At 40.0% G+C, this 20,270-nt stretch overlaps 1 protein-coding gene across 4 annotated transcripts in view; it reads right to left on the reverse strand.

The window, feature by feature from the left end:
- The window catches only part of SIK3 (SIK family kinase 3), a 280,096-nt gene that overhangs the window by 110,166 nt on the left and 149,660 nt on the right, over window positions 1-20,270 (reverse strand). For all 4 annotated transcript variants that reach the window (XM_055423075.2, XM_055423073.2, XM_055423074.2 and 1 more), the window contains exons 2-3: window positions 11,808-11,924; window positions 8,315-8,378 (exon numbers count right to left, since the gene is read on the reverse strand). In XM_055423075.2, coding sequence (XP_055279050.2) covers window positions 8,315-8,378; window positions 11,808-11,924 — 181 coding nt within the window. The remainder of the gene's footprint in view (window positions 1-8,314; window positions 8,379-11,807; window positions 11,925-20,270) is intronic.

Below are 20,270 nucleotides of genomic sequence, written 5' to 3' on the forward strand. Positions count from 1 at the left end.
TTACTCAAATGAGGTTCTGATTTATACCAGCTTAATTTTGATGATTATATAGAAGTGTTTCTCCTTTATAGTGTCATTTCTTTTACCCTCTTTTCTAGTACTTTTACAATAAAATTACATTGATTAATGTTACAAATCCAACAATACACCACTATAAGTATTTCTGTGCCATCTATAATGACTTCCTTAGCCTAATGCAGTTTTTCTCACACACACACCACCTCCATTGTGCTGCTATTGACAAATATATTACACTATAGCCTTAATAATGTATTTCATATTTATTTTTAAATACATTAAGAGAAAAAAGCAGAAAGTATGTATCACTTTTGTCTTTTATGATTACATGACATTTATTGGTACCCTTTTTTTCTTGAATGAACTCAAATTACCATGTGAGGTCATCTGCTTTTACCTTGAAGAACTTCCTTTAGCATTTCTTATAATGTGGCTCTGTCAGCAACAAAACCCCTCAGTGCTTGATTATCCGAGAAACTCTACTTTGCCTTCATTTTTGAAATACAGGTTTACTGGATATAGGATTTTAGTTAACAGCTATGTTTTTTTTTTTTTTTCTTTCAGCACTTTACAAATGTTATCCTATTGCCGTCTGGCCTCCATCATTCCTGCTGAAAAGTCTACTATCAAAACTTAAGGAATTGCCTTTAAGTGATGCATCATTTTTCTCTTGATGCTTTCAATACCTGTCTTTAACTTCCATTATATTTATTACGATATATCTGTTTGTGGACCTCTTTGTGTTTACTGCTAAATGGATTTTGAAGAAATTCCTAGATATGTAGGTTACTGTTTTTCAATGAATTTGTGAAGGTTACAGTCATTACTTTCTTGCATATTTTTTCTGCTCCTTTCTCTCTTCTTTTGGTTCTCCCATTATACATATGTTGGAGCATTTGATCGTACCTCTCATTTCTCTCAAGGTCTGTTCATTGTTTTTAATTCATTTTTCTCTTTGTTCTGCAACTTGCATAAACAAGCCTGTATGCGTGCATGCTAGGTCGCTTCAGTCATGTCCAACTCTTTGCGACCCTATGGACTATAGCCCACTAGGCTCCTGTGTCCATGGGATTCTCCAGGCAAGAATACTGGAGTGGGTTACCATGCCCTCCTCCAGGGCATCTTCCCAACCCAGGGATTGAGCCCACGTCTCTTACATCTCCTGCATTGGCAGGTGGGTTCTTCACCACTAGTGCCACCTGGGAAGCCCCATAACATGCCTATCTATCTACAAATTCACTTCCTGTTCTGCAAGTTCATATCTATAGTTAAGTCTCTCTGATACATTTTAGTTATTTTACTGTTCAATTCCATAATTTCTTTCAATTATTTTTTATAATTTCTACCTTTTTACTGAAATTCTTATTTGATGTGACCCTGTAATCATCTTCTTTTACCACTTTAATTGTGAGTTCCTTTAAGTCTGTGAACATTTCCATTATGGCTACTTTAAAGTCTTTTCTTAATAAATATCATCACTCTGACAGGCAGTTTCAGTGGCCTGCTTTTTTTTCACTATAAGGGTCATACTTTCCTGTTTCTTTACATGCTTCACAGTTTGCTGTTGTTGGAACATAGATGTTTTACATAGTACATTCTGGCACCTCTAGGGGCTCTAATCTACCCTTCTGGAGCATGTTATTGTTATCTGTTTATTCGTTTAGTGACTGACTGGATTGTTTTAGTGAAGTTTATTCCCCTATACAAATCAAATCCCCTAAACTTAGGGGAAGTTTATTCCCCTAAATCAAATCCCTTACAATTAGACAGTGGAACTGAGAAATAGGTTTAAGGGACTAGATCTGATAGACAGAGTGCCTGATGAACTATGGATGGAGGTTCGTGACATTGTACAGGAGACAGGGAGCAAGACCATCCCTAAGAAAAAGAAATGCGAAAAAGCAAAATTGTTGTCTGAGGAGACCTTACAAATAGCTGTGAAAAGAAGAGAAGCAAAAAGCAAAGGAGAAAAGGAAAGATATACCCATTTGAATGCAGAGTTCCAAAGAACAGCAAGGAGAAATAAGAAAGCCTTCTTCAGCAATCATTGCAAAGAAATAGAGGAAAACAACAGAATAGGAAAGACAAGAGAGCTCTTCAAGAAAATTAGAGATACCAAGGGAACATTTCATGCAAAGATGGGTTCAATAAAGTACAGAAATGGTTTAGACCTAACAGAAGCAGAAGATATTAAGAAGAGGTGGCAGGAATACACAGAAGAACTGGACAAAAAAGATCTTCACGATCCCGATAATCACGATGGTGTGATCAATTACCAAGAGCCAGACATCCTGGAATGTGAAGTCAAGTGGACCTTAGGAAGCATCACTATGAACAAAGCTAGTGGAGGTGATGGAACTCCAGTTGAGCTATTTCAAATCTTTAAAGATGATGCTATGAAAGTGCTGTACTCAATATGCCAGCAAATTTGGAAAATTCAGTAGTGGCCACAGGACTGGAAAAAGTCAGTTTTCATTCCAATCCCTAAGAAAGGCAATGCCAAAGAATGCTCAAACTACCACATAATTGCACTCATCTCACATGCTAGTAAAGTCATGCTCAAAATTCTCCAAGCCAGGCTTCAACAATACATGAACCATGAACTTCCAGCTGTTCAAGCTGATTTTAGAAAAGGCAGAGGAACCAGAGACCAAACTGCCAACATCTGCTGGATCATTGAAGAAGCAAGAGAGTTAAAGAAAAACATCTATTTCTGCTTTATTGGCTATGCCAAAGCCTTTGACTGTGAGGATCACAACAAACTGTGGAAAATTCTTAAAGAGATGGGAATACCAGACCACCTGACCTGCCTCTTGAGAAATCTGTATGCCAGTCAGGAAGCAACAGTTAGAACTGGACATGGAACAACAGACTGGTTTCAAATAGGAAAAGGAGTACATCAAGGCTACATATTGTCACCCTGCTTATTTAACTTATACGCAGTTAATATAAGGAACATGTTCATGAGGAACAATGGGCTGGAGGAAGCACAAGCTGGAATCAAGATTGCCGGGAGAAATATCAATAACCTAAGATATGCAGATGACACCACCCTTATGGCAAAAAGTGAAGAACCAAAAAGCCTCTTGATGAAAGTGAAAGAGGAAAAAGTGAAAAAGTTGGCTTAAAGCTCAACATTCAGAAAACAAAGATCATGGCATCTGGTCCCATCACTTCATGGCAAATAGATGGAGAAACAGTGGAAACAGTGGCAGATTTTATTTTTCAGTTCAGTTCAGTTCAGTTCAGTCACTCAGTCGTGTCCGACTCTCCGCGACCCCATGAATCACAGCACGCCAGGCCTCCCTATCCATCACCAACTCCCTGAGTTCACTCAAACTCATGTCCACAGAGTCGGTGATACCATCCAGCCATCTCATTCTCGGTTGTCCCCTTCTCCTCCCGCCCCCAACCTTTCCCAGCATCAGAGTCTTTTCCAGTGAGTCAACTCTTCGCATGAGGTGGCCAAAGTATTGCAGTTTCAGCTTTAGCATCAGTCCTTCCAATGAACACCCAGGATCGATCTCCCTTAGAATGGACTGGTTGGATCTCCTTGTGGTACAAGGGACTCTCAAGAGTCTTCTCCAGCACCACAGTTCAAAAGCATCAATTCTTCGGCGATCAGCTTTCTTCACAGTCCAACTCTCACATCCATACATGACCACGGGAAAGACCATAGCCTTGACTAGACGGACCTTTGTTGGCAAAGTAATGTCTCTGCTTTTTAATATATTATCAAGGTTGGTCATAACTTTCCTTCCAAGGAGTAAGCGTCTTTTAATTTCATGGCTGCAATCAGCATCTGCAGTGATCTTGGAGCCCAAAAAAATAAAGTCTGACACTGTTTCCACTGTTTTTCCATCTATTTCCCATGAAGTGATGGGACCAGATGCCATGATCTTAGTTTTCTGAATGTTGAGCTTCAAGCCAACCTTTTCACTCTCCTCTTTCACTTTCATCAAGAGGCTTTTGAGTTCCTCTTCACTTTCTGCTATAAGGGTAGTGTCATCTGCATATCTGAGATTATTGATATTTCTCCCAGCAATCTTGATTCCAGCTTGTGCTTCTTCCAGCCCAGCGTTCCTCATGATGGACTCTGCATATAAGTTAAATAAGCAGGGTGACAATATACAACCTTGTCGTATTCCCTTTCCTATTTGGAACCAGTCTGTTGTTCCATGTCCAGTTCTAACTGTTGCTTCCTGACCTGCATACAGGTTTCTCAAGAGGCAGGTCAGGTGGTCTGGTATTCCCATCTCTTTCAGAATGTTCCACAGTTTATTGTGATCCACACAGTCAAAGGCTTTGGCATAGTCAATGAAGCAGAAATAGATGTTTTTCTTTAACTCTCTTGCTTTCTCCATGATCCAGCGGATGTTGGCAATTTGATCTCTGGTGCCTCTGCCTTCTCTAAAACCTGCTTGAACATCTGAAAGTTCACGGTTCACATATTGCTGAAGCCTGGCTTGGAGAATTTTGAGCGTGACTTTACTAGCGTGTGAGAGGAGTGCAAATGTGCGGTAGTTTGAGCATTCTTTGGCATTCCCTTTCTTTGGGATTGGAATGAAGACTGACCTTTTCCAGTCCTGTGGCCACTGCTGAGTTTTCCAATTTGTTGGCATATTGAGTGCAGCACTTTCACAGCATCATCTTTCAAGATTTGAAATAGCTCAACTGGAATTCCATCACTACCACTAGCTTTGTTCGTAGTGATGCTTTCTAAGGCCCACTTGACCTCACATTCCAAGATGTCTGGCTCTAGGTCAGTGATCACGTTATCGATTTTATTTTTGGGAGCTCCAAAATCACTGCAGATGGTGACTGCAGCTATGAAATAAAAAGACGCTTACTCCTTGGGAGAAAAGTTATGACCAGCTTAGACAGCATATTAACAAGCAGAGATGTTACTTTGCCAACAAAGGTTCATCTAGTCAAGGATATGGTTTTTCCAGTGGTCATGTATGGATGTGAGAGTGGGAGTATAAAGAAAGCTGAGCACTGAAGAACTGATGCTTTTGAACTGTGGTGTTGGAGAAGACTCAAGAGTCCCTTGGACTGCAAGGAGATCCTACCAGTCCATCCTAAAGGAGATCAGTCCTGAGTGTTCATTGGAAGGGCTGATGCTGAAGCTGAAATACTTTGGCCACCTGATGCAAAGAGCTGACTCATTTGAAAAGACCCTGAGAAAGATTGGGAAAGATGGAAGGCAGAAGGAGAAGGGGCTGACAGAAGATGAGATGGTTGGATGGCATCACCAACTCAATGGACATGAGTTTGAGTAAACTCCGGCAGTTGGTAATGGACAGGGAGGCCTGGCGTGCTGCAGTCCATGGGGTCGCAAAGAATCGGACACGAGTGAGCGACTGAACTGAACTGAATTCCCCTATACATAGTGATCAGCTTCTGATGCTGTTCCTCAGGGAGGCACATATCCTTGTTACATCCACAATTACCATTAGATCACTGGATCACCATGGTTTGTGTAGAGCTCTCTTCCTGTCTTTCTTTAACCCATGCCCAGCTGTTAAAATCCAAAAATTCTGGCTGGTTGCTGTATTATTTTCAACAATGCCTTAGAGCATAAACTGGTCTATAAACCATCTAATCAAATTCTCGTTCCTTTGAAGGAACAGTTTCTGAGATCAGTGTTTGATTTTTCTTCTGACCTTAGAAGGCTCTTGTGATGTTCTATTCCCTGGTTCTTGCTTGCAAACTAGCTGGCTTATAGTTTAGCCTGCTCAAATCTCCTCTGAAATGCCTTTTACCACAACCTCCACTGTTTTTATGAGTGCCTTCAGGTTTAAACTTCTTCATTCTCTGTTGCAAATGAAGTCAGTTCCTACGGGAAGAAATTAGGAACTATATGTGTTATGGTCTGTTTCTCTCTCTGGACAAATCTCTGAGCCAGGACTCTGAAGCTAGGCATGGGGACAATGGCAAAGCTTTGAGTAACGTTCCCTCTCGAGGAGCAGAGTTCACTGGAGAGAAAGGGCTCAGATTCTAAATTCTCCCTGCTTGCCTCTCTTGACATGACCTACTAGTTTATAACATAAAGCAAGAATGAGCTTGGTCCCAGTATTCTCAGTGTGCCTTACCCAAACTCTACAAGTATGAATTGGGCAGACAAAGGAGTCCTTACTGTTCAACTGCTCTAACCCACGACTTAGCAACAGCAATAAGTAGCCGGGGCAGGATGAGAAATGTTTATGTCCTGTCCCTCCAGGAAGAAATCCATTAGTCTAGGTGAAAAGGGGGAGGCCAAAGGGCAGGGCTGTGGTCTTGGCTGGAGTAACCTTGCTGAGTTGGAATCTCCCCCTTGCTGAGTTGGCTAGAGGGGTAGAAGGAAGTAGCACTGGCTTAAAGACCACAAGCTCTCTTATTTCTTAACAAATTTTCATAGATGTTCTTGAATAAACGTTTCTTCAGTTGCTGTTCACCCTCAGAACCATTTCCAGAGACTTTAAATAGCTGGAGTTTAGGGGTTTTTTAAAATTACTTTCACCAGTTTCACTGGGGAGGGCAGCAGAGTGTCTCACATTCCCCTGCCAGCAGTCGATCAACCACTTGTTCTATTACATGGAGGTAAAGGAAGCAAAGTGCTAGGGCTCTCTATGTGCTATCTCATTTAATTGTCACAACTACAAGGCAGATATCACAGATCTGACTTTATAGGCCATGAATGTAAGTCCTGGAATTCAAGTAAAAAAGCATATAGGTGGCAACAATGTGATTCAAAACCAGGTATAGCTGCCTCCAAAGCGCATATTCTAGATTAAACCCATCCTTTCATCTCTGATACATATACTTTTAAAAACTAGACCTCATGAGACACTTCTATCCTTGTGCAGGTACAGTCATTTCTTTTGGTAACAGCAATTTCTTCCTCCTCCAGATCTTTTATAATAATACCATGAGAAGTACTATTTTATTTTCTCATGCCATGAGCTATGTTCCCACAAAGAATCTATGACCAGGGCATTGTTATCTTTTCTGTATTTTTGAAATCTATTTTCTAAGGGCCAAGGTAGATCTGATGTGTAATGTGTTTGGTTCTTTATTATGAATGTTAAGATGACAAGGTCTCTTTGCTCCCAAGATTACCATTATACATAAGCAGATACAAAGCCAAGTGAAAACGTCATTAGGAAATGATACCTCTTTTTAAAAAGACTCACTTATTTTGAAGATTATTAGACAAAAATGATCACCTTTCAGTTTAACATACCAAAAAATTCTCAGTCACAACTCACCAGTCACTAATAAGAAAATGCCACTTAATGGTGATTTCATGCTTTTTAATATATATTAGGCACTTAGCATGGAGAAGGAAATGGCAACCCACTCCAGTGTTCTTGCCTGGAGAATTCCAGGGACGGGGGAGCCTGGTGGGCTGCCGTCTATAGGGTCGCACAGAGTCGGACACGACTGAAGCGACTTAGCAGTAGCAGCAGCAGGCACTTAGCAAGTGCCAATATTTTAAAAATTAAAAAAGTTCTTACCATCCAGACTTAAACCAAATCAAAATCTAAAAAACTAGATAAATCTAAAATACATAAGAAACCTTTTCCTATATTCACATGCCAAAAAGAAATAAAATTTAAAAATAAAAAGACATGTCAATCTAGGTTTGAAACTTTAGTCTTTATTTGGCTCCATTTATCACAGCTACCAAAAGAAAAATTGAGGGGGGCCAGTTTTTACCACCTCAAAATGACATATTTCCTTGTAACAAATTCTCCAGTTTAATTCTAATGTTGTGCTAAGTGTTAGAGGAAAAACAAAAAAAAACAGTTACTGAATACAAAAACCTCCTAAATTACAAGAATCATCAAGGAAACTGTGAACACATGGTAAGGAATACAGTTAGTTACATGTCATATTTAAGTAAACGTTAAAGAATGCATTAGGGTGAGACTGTTTGTTCTCAGAGACTTTCATATACAACAGGGGCCCACCACATTTGAAGGGGTTCTGTCACATATTGTCACCCCAACTAGAATCTGGCAATAGGAAAGACCCTCGTGTTCAGAGAAATGTTTTGTTTCTGAAGATCTTTAATCTCAGCTGTCAACACCTGACCGGAACAAACAAACCACCTTTGCTAAGGAAACAAAGATGGTGAGAACTTTAAGAGGTGACTCAAAAATAATTAACATTGCTTTGTCAGTAGAAAATGACAGCACTGAAGGACAGCATCAAGTGACAGCTGTTCAAGTGACAAAGGCATCGAACAGCTATTTTAAGTTTGCCATACTATGCTCAATAGCTGTTTAAAGAATGCAATAAATGTACTTACCAAATATTTCCCCTCCACTAGCATATTCTGTCACCAGATAAATCATCCGCTCTGTCTCCATAACCTGGTGCAAAGGCAGGAAAATGACAGTGACACAAATGACAGGCTGATAGCACAGGAAGAGAAACTAATAACTCTTTCTTTCATCATGTGAAATGTTAATAATCATTTCTGCCTAAAGGAGACTTCAAACTTGCAGAGCTGGGAGGGAACAGATATAAATGTCATTAAGAAGGGGGGAAACAGGTATTCCTTCAAGTTCTTAAAAGTAGGAAATATTTACTACTTGAGAGAGACAGTCCTTGCATTGTCCCAGCAGGATTCGGCAATCTTTTAAGCTCCACAAAACGACACAAAGATGCTGCCAAGAACCAAAAAGTTCACATTTGGTCACTTGAAGTTTTGGATCATTGATCACTTGAAGCTCAAAAATGTCCCTCCCAAAACCCAACCAACATAAAAGTTAGGGAGAACAGCTGGAATCACTTAAGAACTACACCGATATTACATATAGCTGTGCTTTTTAAAAAATGGAAACGACAACTTCCATTCAACAGCCTCAAAGATATAAACTACTCATTTGTATTTTAATCTTAGTCTTTATTTTGCTGCTTTTCTAAAAACTTGTGGTGTGTTGTCAGTTCCTTCTTCCTTTTTACCTTTTTCGTCAAATATTTATTAAAGTATTAATATATAGGTATAAATGTTCATTATAAACACTTTAAATACCGAGTATATAAACAAAAGACCAAAGTTTTTCCTCTGTCTAAGCCCTTCCATTTTATTCCCCAGAGGAAACTCTGCTAATAGTTTATTTTATATCATTCTAGGGTAGTGGCATCCAACAGAAATACTATGTGAGTCTCACATACAATTTTAACTTTTCTAGTAGCACATTAAAAAAGTAAAAAGAAAAAGGTGAAATTAACTCTAATATTTTATTATCAATATTATTTCAAACACTTTTAATTGTAAACAGCTCCAGTTTTTATATTTAAATTAATATTAAATAAAAGTAAGAATCCAGTTCCTCATTCATGCTAGCCACATGTTAACACACAACCACGTGCGGCTAGTGACTATCAAAGTAGGCAATACAGTTCTACACTTCCTCTATACTTGACAGTTAATTATTTTGTCAAATCATTCCCTAGTCATTTTACTTTTAACATGTCTATACATTAATACCATTATAACAATAGACCTATTTCTTCTTTTAAATGGTTTCATAGTACTCCATTGTATGTATGCACATTAGTTTTCCAATGTAACAACTGTCATTTTTCTTACTTTAACTTAAAAACTCTCTGCAGACTGGTGTTACTAGCCCACTGTCACATGCATTGCTTCCAAGCTCTCTGTATGTTGGCTCATGTAACAAAAAGTAAGTATCTGAAACATAAGTAAGTTTTAAGGAAAAATAAAACAAGAAAAAAGTGTCATACTGTATATCTCCTCTATACCAGGTCTTTTACGACTTCCCTGGTGGTTCAAACGGTAAAGTGTCTGTCTATCAATGCGGGGGATCTGGGTTCGATCCCTGGGTCGGGGAGATTCCCTGGAGAAGGAAATGGCAACCCACTCCTGTCCTCTTGCCTAGAAAATCCCATGGATGGAGGAGCCTGGTGCAGGCTACTGTCCACAGGGTCGCAAAGAGTCAGACACGACTGAGCGACTTCACTTTCACTTTATTGACTGTAAATTTTATTTTTTTTTAATTTTGTTGAAGTAGAATTGATTTACAATGTTGTGTTTAACTTTAGACTCTTATTTTTTTTATTTTTAAGCTTTTCAGGAGTTCAAAAACTTCCCTATATAGTTATCTAAATTTGGTTCACTCTTGAAGCCGAAGGAGACTGCAGCTTTAGCAAATGACATAAAAACTACCTTAATGCTGTATGAAGACAATTCAACAGTCATACTTACCTTGGCAGCTCAGAATCTCCCATTAACAATATTAGCTGCCAGACAGCAAAATTAAAGCCTAAAAGAGGGCAATGTTAAAAGCCAGGGTTGAAAGTCTATAAATCTGAAAGGCTAATGAAATCTTGGGTAAGAAAGGTAAACTTGCAGATTTCAGTGTAATACCTATAAGTTTACCTTCTTAAGGAAAGTCAGCCTTTATAATGAGCTCTACAACTATTAAAAGATGATTTATTTTTAAAAGTGAGGTCAAGAAGTTTACTGTCTGTCAGGATAGGAAGGAAGCAGCAGCTCTGAACTTGCAGACACAGCTCTTCAGGCAACCCCAGGAAGCTTTCATGGGTTTCCTTCTCAGGCACAACAGAGGTGTTGCTCAATATAACTTTGTGTGATAAAATTTCAACAATCCTGCTCCTACTGATCTAATTCATTTCATGACGTGAGCAGGTGACGCCAGCAAGAGCCGTAACGCTATAGTCTTAAACACATTAATATCACGACATGCTTTCTTTTCCATAAAAGTAGCAGGCTGAAAGTTTGCCTGTTGTGCCCCGGATGTACTCTTTCCACTCTTACACATGATCCCAGGTCTGGGCCAGTAACCATTTACTGCAGACTAACAGCAGCAAACAAACTGAGTGGGTGGCCACATCCTGCAGAACGAGGTGTTGGCTGTTCTGGTAGAGAGCAGTGAGCAGGGCTGGCCTCATGCACAGGCAGGGCTCATGGTTGCCAACACACTGCAATTTGAGAAGCACCCCAAAGCCCCACCTCTCCCAAAATATCTCTTCTACCCGCCTTCTAAGGCAAGGTCCTCCTCTCCTATCTGGCTTAAAATTCCAGCCATTAGATTCACTGCTTTTGCAGTAAGGCTAGGGAATCACTTTTGATGATGGCATGAAATATGCATGCTTCCTGGGAAGGTAAGTAAAGTAGAATAGAAAACTCTGCCATTATGCGGAGTCAATCTCTTGGTTGGGCTTCCGTGGTGGCTCAGATGGTAAAGAATCCATCTGTGTATGTGTACTGAGGACACATACACAATCTCCTGGTTATCAAAGTAATCAAGTGCAACCTTAGAAAACTATGTCTGGGACCCTATTAGAGTTGAAAGGAGATAGGTTCGACTGGTACAACAAGCCACACTGAAAATATCCTTTGTGATAATTCATAAAATGATCACAGACACTGGTATTTCAACAATGCTGTAAAAGTTAATATTATTTTAATCTCTTCAAATTCTCTGTTCCTTTTGGTTTTCCCATTCTGCTTTAGGATTCTGACCTAAATAAATAGGTTCTCATCATCTTCTAAATAATCTTTCTGTGCAACTCTAAGAATGGCATCCAAGCTTACCTAGGTAAGCTAGAGCTTACTAGTAAATCCCCAGGGGAAACTGAAGTACTGACTTGGGGGATAATAGGGTTGGGAAATAGTAGGATGAACATATGAACATAGAAAAAAAAAGTTGCAGATGTTCACCCACCCACCTTCTCTTTAGAAGTAACCACAGACACAAGTGACCACCTGGGTTCTTTGTTGCCCCACGCTACACCACTAGGGATCCTACCTGGTAAAGCCTGATAATGTGGGGGTGGCAAAGCATCTTCATAATTTGAACTTCTCGGAAAATCTTCTTCAAGTTTTCTTCATCCAGCTGGGTCTTATCAATGATCTTGATAGCAACCTGACAACAGAGAAAGTTCATTCATGCATGCATTATTAAAAAGCGTTTACTAAGGAAAATTAAATCCACTTTAAAACATATTCCACAAAATACAAATTGCCATTATCTTCTTTACAGGACGTCAATGAAGAAAATAAATTTACTCTTTTTAAAAAGACAGGAAATGGATTCCTAGCAAGTTGGTCTCAAAGGAACAGATTCCAAAAGCTAATGGGTCTTCTGCCATTTCTTAAATTGCTCCTACAGTAAAACCCCAGAACAAAATACTTCATTACCCTGCAGATGTGGTTACAATCTAGGCAAATCATGCTTTGGTGCAGAGAATGATATGCAGGGCTTCTTATTAAAACAAGAAGCTTATATGTTAAGTAAATGAAGACTTAGTAAGGTCTGACTAGAAGTTCCACAGGCACATCCCACATCTCAGGAGATGCTTCTATAATTCAGTAACAGTGCTAGTAGTAAGGGTGGTGATGGTGGCAGCAGCAGCAATTACTATATACTGAACTATATACTATATATATACTGTATAACTATATACTATATACACTATATATTATATATAGACAATTACTATATACTATATATATATACATACTATATACTGAACACTTACTATATGCCAGTATATATATACACTATATAATCCTTAGTGCTTTGTAAATACTAACTCATTTAAACCTTTCAACACTCCATATTATTATCAACCCTATTTTATAAATACGAAACCTGAGACACATAGAGATTCAGTAATTACCCAGAACTAAGTAATGGAAGGACTGATGCTGAAGCTGAAACTCCAATACTTTGGCCACCTCACGCGAAGAGTTGACTCACTGGAAAAGACCCTGATGCTGGGAGGGATTCGGGGCAGGAGGAAAAGGGGACAACAGAGGATGAGATGGCTGGATGGAATAACCAACTCAAAGAACATGAGTTTGGGTGAACTCCGGGAGTTGGTGATGGACAGGGAGGCCCGGCGTGCTGCGATTCATGGGGTCACAGAGTCAGACACGACTGAGCGATTGAACTGAACTGAAGTAATTTATAGCTAGTATGTGGTAGACCCAAGAATGAAGCCCAGGTAGCTCAGCTTTAGAATCAAATTCTTAATGATAATCCTAAAAAAATCTTTAGATCTTTCTGTGCTGTATATACATAGCTTCAGCATAAAACATCTTTATACTTTGCTCGTAATTCTTAAGTTACTCAGCAGCACTCATTTAAAAACAGAATAAATGATGAAAGACATTTTTAATCTACTAAATCTAAACTTCCTCATTATTCTTAACTGTTCAAAATATTGGGTTGCCCCCAAACATCTCTATGTCTTTTTCAACTACTCAATCAGTATGTACTCAACAAAAATTAGCTGGATGAAGGATCAGGGCTAAGCAAATTTCAGTTCAGTTCAGTTCCGTCGCTCAATCGTGTCCGACTCTTTGCGACCCCATGAATCACAGCACGCCAGGCCGCCCTGTCCATCACCAACTCCTGGAGTTCACTCAAACTCATGTCCATCGAATCGGTGATGCCATCCAGCCATCTCATTCTCTGTCGTCCCCTTCTCCTCCTGCCTGCAATCCCTCTCAGCATCAGGGTCTTTTCCAGTGAGTCAACTCGTCGCATGAGGTGGCCAAAGTATTAGAATTTCAGCTTTAGCATCCGTCCTTCCAATGAACACCCAGGATTGATCTCCTTTAGAATGGACTGGTTGGATCTCCTTGCAGTCCAAGGGACTCTCAAGAGTCTTCTCCAACACCACAGTTCAAAAGCATCAATTCTTCAGCGATCAGCTTTCTTCACAGTCCAACTCTCACATCCATACATGACCACTTAAAAACCATAGCCTTGACTAGACAGACCTTGGTTGGCAAAGTAATGTCCCTGCTTTTTAATATACTATCTAGGTTGGTCATAACTTTCCTTCCAAGGAGTAAGCGCCTTTTAATTTCATGGCTGCAATCAGCATCCGCAGCACCTTTCAATTCCTAAAATTACACGGGTCTATAAGGCAATGGCAAGCCACTCCAGTACTCTTGCCTAGAAAATCGCATGGACAGAGGAGCCTGGTGGGCTGCAGTCCATGGGGTTGCTACTAGTCGGATCCGACTGAGCGTCTTCACTTTCACTTTTCACTTTCACACACTGGAGAAGGAAATGGCACCCCACTCCAGTGTTCTTGCCTGGAGAATCCCAGGGACGGCAGAGCCTGGTGGGCTGCCGTCTATGGGGTCGCACAGAGTCGGACACGACTGAAGCGACTTAGCAGCAGCAGCATACACTGGGGGAGGAAAAGAAAATTTACACTTATTGAGGAAAAAAAGAAAAGAAAAAGAAAACCAGGGAAGCAAAGATATCAATAATAAAAAGTTCAGCCCAAATGAAGACAGTATGGAAGTATACATAGTAAATGATGCAAATGTAAGAATGACCAGCACAGCAGTAACTTTGTTTCTGATGTCAGGTGAAGGACTACTGGAAGGAAGGCACAAGTAGACCAACTCCAGCTCATTTCAGACTGAAGCTCTGCCTTGAACATGGAATGTGGTAAAATGAGGTGGATGTGGCTCGAGCCACGAAGATTAACCAGACACAGCCTTCACTTCAGGGACCTCACGGTCGAGTAGAGAAGAAAGACATGTGAAACAGCCAACCATACAGCACTAGAAATACAATAAATAAAGCTATGTACGTGGTATAAGAACAGAGGATGAAGTATGACCTTCACCTGGGGGAGGAAAAGTCAACACAGGCAGACTTCACAGAGAAGAGAGAACCTGAGAAGACACAGAACTGAGATGGGCAGAAAAGAGGGAAGGGAATTTTATGAGGAGCAACAGTTCAAACACTGACAAATCTCACCAGCTAACCCATCTTCTAATAAGTTGTCCTGAATCCGATGGCCCCTAACCACTAGCTTTTCTTCTTCTTGTCACTGTGCCAGACCACATATAGCACCTTAACGCCAGCATTAGTCTGGCATCTGCAGCTGGTTGTCTAAGAACAATTCCCAAAACAACAACAACAAAAATCACAGTAGAGACAGGAGCCTGGCAGGCTACAGGCCATAGGTTCACAATAAGTCGGTCATGAATGGGCGACTAACAGTTTCACTTTTTTCATACTCTTAGAAGTAAATTCAGAGAGATTTTAATATATAAAAGCATCAAGTTCCTGCCTACTTTATAGTGAGATTTAAGCTTCAACATCCACAGGGAGGCAAAGTTTTGCCTAGCAGCTGAACATGCTGTCAAGCTGACTGGGATCAAAATCTTGGATTTGTCTGGTAACATATAACCATAACCAACATATAACCAAGTTATTTAATTTTTCCATGGCTCCTTATTTATAAAGTGGAGGCAACAATAGAAGCTACTTTAAAGGTTACTGAGGATTAACTAAGCTAATGAATGCAGTTCAGTTTAGTCACTCAGTCGTGTCCGACTCTCTGCGACCCCATGAATCACAGCACGCCAGGCCTCCCTGTCCATCACCAACTCCCGGAGTTCACTCAAACTCATGTCCATAGAGTCGGTGATGCCATCCAGCCATCTCATTCTCTGTCATCCCCTTCTTCTCCCGCCCGGCATGTAATATACATTTGTTACAGGTACTGCTTTTGTTAATATTTCCTTTTTCTCTGGAATCAAGCCTTAAATGTTAGGCATTCTTTGGCAAGGATTAGATTTGCTTCACTAAGTGACATACTTCTGGATCTGCAACACATCAACTCCTTTCTTAAGGGGTGAGTTGGGGGACCTAGTAGCAAAATAGCTAATAACTGTGGGCAGCATTCAGAACAGGCTGCTTCAAGCAGATGTGGGAAGAACATGGAAGAAATAGAACTGGGAAGAAAATGCATTTCATTCAGCAAAGTCAGACTGAGCCACAGGATGGAACCCACAGCAAGACCTGATCCTGAAGGCTATGTCAAAGAGAGGGAGGGAGCTGCTTCTTCAAGGCAGGCCGGGGCCCCCTTCCATCCAAGCTAAGTAGCTAACACAAGGGAGGAGGCCACAGGACTACTCTGCACAGGCACCTAATGGGACCACTTACTAACAGAGATGAACTTCCTCGCACTTAGCTCCTACCTTAGCTGCAAACTGAGGAGCAGAAGTTTTCTAAATAGCAAAATCTTAAAAAAAATACCAGTGAAACAGTTCAGTTCAGTTCAGTTCAGTCGCTCAGTAGTGTCTGACTCTTCACGACCCCATGAATCACAACACGCCAGGCCTCCCTGTCCATCACCAACTCCCGGAGTTCACTCAAACTCACGTCCACAGAGTCGGTGATGCCATCCAGCCATCTCATTCTCTGCCGTCCCCTTTTCCTCCCGCCCCCAACCTTTCCCAGCATCAGAGTCTTTTCCAGTGAATCAGCTCGTCGCATGAGGTGGGTGCTAGAGAAGACTCTTGAGAGTCCCTTGTACTGCAAGGAGATCCAACCAGTCCATTCTAGAGGAGATCAATCCTGGGTGTTCATTGGAAGGACTGATGCTAAAGCTGAAACCAGTGAAACAGAGAAACTACCAAGTCAGAGAGAAGGGAGCTGGCAAGCAGGTAGTTCTAATTATTTCAAGACTACTTGAAGAGACCAATGACCATGAATTTTCACTGTTACAGATTATTGGAGGCTATATAATAAAGGCTTTAAAAGTAGTACATATTAGTTGCTTGAAAAATAAAATGTGTCAATAACAAAGGGTAAATGGGCAGGTAAACAGAAGATAAGACTCTCAAAGAATGTTTTTAGATTTGTGATAAAAATCTATGAATCACATACTTGCACATACATATGAAAAGCATAACAAAAAAAAAGGGAAACTTCCAACACATTACCAGCAGACCATATATTTCTTAAGTTTGACTACTCTACACCAAATCCTTTCATCCTGCAAAGAGCATGATCTTGTGAATTGACAACAGTATTAATTAAACACGGTATTATATCAAATATGTTTCCAGTGGTCATGTATGGATGTGAGAGTTGGACTGTGAAGAAAGCTGAGCGCCTAAGAATTGATGCTTTTGAACTGTGGTGTTAGAGAAGATTCTTGAGAGTCCCTTGGACTGCAAGGAGATCCAACCAGTCCATTCTAAAGGAGATCAGTCCTGGGTGTTCATTGGAAGGACGGATGCTAAAGCTGAAACTCCAATACTTTGGCCACCTCATGTGAAGAGTTGACTCACTGGAAAAGAAAGGGGACGACAGAGAATGAGATGGCTGGATGGCATCACCGCCTCGATGGACGTGAGTTTGAGTGAACTCTGGGAGTTGGTGATGGACAGGGAGACCTGGCGTGCTGCGATTCATGGGGTTGCAAAGAGTCAGACATGACTGAGCGACTGAACTGAACTGAACTGAAAGAGATACAGATTATTGGGAGTCCTTAAGAATTTCCTTACCCAATATATTTCCATTCAACAAATTTGTTTTTTAATACACATGTGGTATAAGGAAAAGTTAAACTTATATTGTGCCACATTTAAAGTCCTAGCTCTTTATTCATTCTAGAAGGGGAAAACAGCCATTTCCTCCTGTTCTCACTTCTAAACCACAGTTCCTTTAACTCTTACCTAATTTTTCTAAGTGCAGTAATGCTCTTAGGGAATGAAGTTCAAGGAAACAGTGTTTTCCTCACAACAGGCAATAATTCACTCACATATCCTGATGTCACATTCACAGGCAAGATAAGGTGACAATAAAAGCCAATGAGTCAAAAAAAGGTTCAGTATTATGGTCAAAACAAATCACCTTTCCTCCTTATCCATCAGAAATAAGCAGGTCTCTTCACTCAGGGAGATGCTAAAATTAATGAGCAGCTTAAAAAAAAAGAAACTACTTAGGAAGAAAACACAAAGACCACAAGTGCTAAAATTCCTCCAATAAGAGAAAGAGCACTCTCGTAAACTAGTGCGCAGATGCACGCATAATCATTTCACAGAATACAGTAAACAAGAGGAATGCTTTTAAGAAGGTAAGAGAAAACATTATCACAGTGCAGAGAAAGATCTTTTTTATTTTTTTCTATATTCCTTTACGAAAAGAAGTCTACCCCTCACTGAAATGCACGAACACTTAGGCATTTTGCCATTGTTAATTATTTTTAAGAGACTGTCTTTATATTAACTTCTGTAGCTAAGTTTGGATTCTCTTATTTATATGACAAAGCTTATCTAGCATCTAGATTACTCTCAGCTCAGGTCTAGAATCATTTTATGGTTTAGATTAGTGCTGTGCAATAGAGTAGACACCAGTCACATTTAACTACTGGGCACTTGAAATGTGGCTAGTTCAAACTGATACACTCTACATGCAAAAACACAGATCAGAGTTCAAAACCTTAACAATAAAAAGAGAATGTAAACTATCTCACTGATAATTTTTACATTGCTTACATGTAGAAATAATATTTTGGATATACCAGGCTAAATAAAATATATTATTAAACCTAATTCAATAAAAAGGCAACCCTATGGAATGGGAAATATATTTACAAGTCACATATCTGATAAGGAGTTAATATCCAAAATAAAGAAGGAATTCATACAACTCAGGTAAAGAAAAAAAAAATCCAATTTAAAAATAGGCAAAGGACCTAAACAGATATCTTTTCAACAAAGACATACAAATGGCCAACAGGTACATGAAAAGGGACTCAACATCACTAGTCATCAGGGAAATGCAAATCAAAACCACAATGAGATACCACTTCCTGCCTCTTAGGATGTCTACCATCAAAAAAGACAAGATAACAAATGCCAGCAAGGAAATGGAGAAAAGGGAACCCTTATACACTGCTGGTGGGAAGACAAATTGGTACAGCCACTATGAAAACAGTATGGAGGTTCCTCAAGGAATAAAAAGTAAAACTACCAGCAATCTTACTTCTGAGTATATATCCAAAGAAAACAAAATCATTATTTCAAAGAGATTATCTCTCTTGCGATGTTCATTCAATAGCCGAAGTATGAAAATTACCTAAGTGTCCCTCAACAGATGAATGGATTAATAAAATCTGGTGTATGTATAGGGCTTCCCTGGTGGCTCAGAAGTTAAAGCGTCTGCCTCCAATGCGGGAGACCTGGGTTCGATCCCTGGGTCGGGAAGATCCCCTGGAGAAGGAAACGGTAACCCACTCCAGTATTCTTGCCTGGAGAATCCCGTGGACGGAGAAGCCTGGTAGGCTACAGTCCACGGGGTCGCAAAGAGTCGGACACGACTGAGCGACGGAATGGAACGGTGTATGTATACCACAGAATATTACTGGATACTTTGGCCACCTCATGCGAAGAGTTGACTCACTGGAAAAGACTCTGATGCTGGGAAGGATTGGGGGCGGGAGGAGAGGGGGACGACAGAGAATGAAATGGCTGGATGGTATCACCGACTCGATGGACATGAGTTTGAGTGAACTCCGGGAGCTGGTGATGGACAGGGAGGCCTGGCGTGCTGTGATTCATGGGGTCGCAAAGAGTCAGAGACGACTGAGCCGAACTGAGAAAAGAAGAAAATTCTGTCATTTGCAACAAATGGATGAACCTGGGAGGACATTATGCCAAGTGAAATAAGTCAAAGACAAATACCACATTATCGCACAGTATCTTTTACATGTAAAATCTTTAAAAAAGAAACAAAGAGCCAAACTCATAGAAACAGAAAGTAGAAAAGTGGCTGCCAGAGGCTGAGGAGTGAGGAAAATAGGGACAGGTTGGTAAAAGGGTGCAATCTTTCAGTTATAAAATGAACAAGGTCTGAGGATCTAATGTAAAAAAAGGTGACTACAGCTGATAATATGGCATTGTTTAACTGAAATTTGTTGAGAGTAGAACCTAAATATTCTCACCTAGTAGGAAGAAAAGATAACTATGTCAGATGATAGATATGGTAATTAACTTGACTGGAGTAAATCCTTTCACAATATATACATATCAAAATATCATACTGTATACTTTAAGTATCTTACAATTCTATTTGTCAATTATACTTCAATAAAACAGAAGGGAAACCTAATTAATATCACAAGTCTTTAGTTCTGAAAATATGATTTCTCTAAAATTAAAATTATATAGGTGGCCTTCATTTCATTGGACAGCACTGCTCTAGATAATGCCAATAAGCCATCAGTTAAAGCAGATATTCCACGAAAATGACTTCTGAAATACTTGACCCAATACTGAGACTTGCCAGTCACCCATCTCGAAGAAACTTGGCAGGCTACAAGGAACTCAATGCTCCAACATTGCCTTGGGGAAAATCTTAAATAAAGTTTCAAAAGCTGCATTCCAAGAACCCAATTTAATTCCATTAAAAAATGTTTATTGAATAACTGACTGGCTTAAG

The sequence above is a fragment of the Moschus berezovskii genome, chromosome 14 (genome assembly GCF_049115385.1).
Source record: "Moschus berezovskii isolate FMDL1 chromosome 14, NW_MosBer_1.0, whole genome shotgun sequence".
In the NCBI taxonomy this organism is placed as follows: Eukaryota; Metazoa; Chordata; class Mammalia; order Artiodactyla; family Moschidae; genus Moschus; species Moschus berezovskii.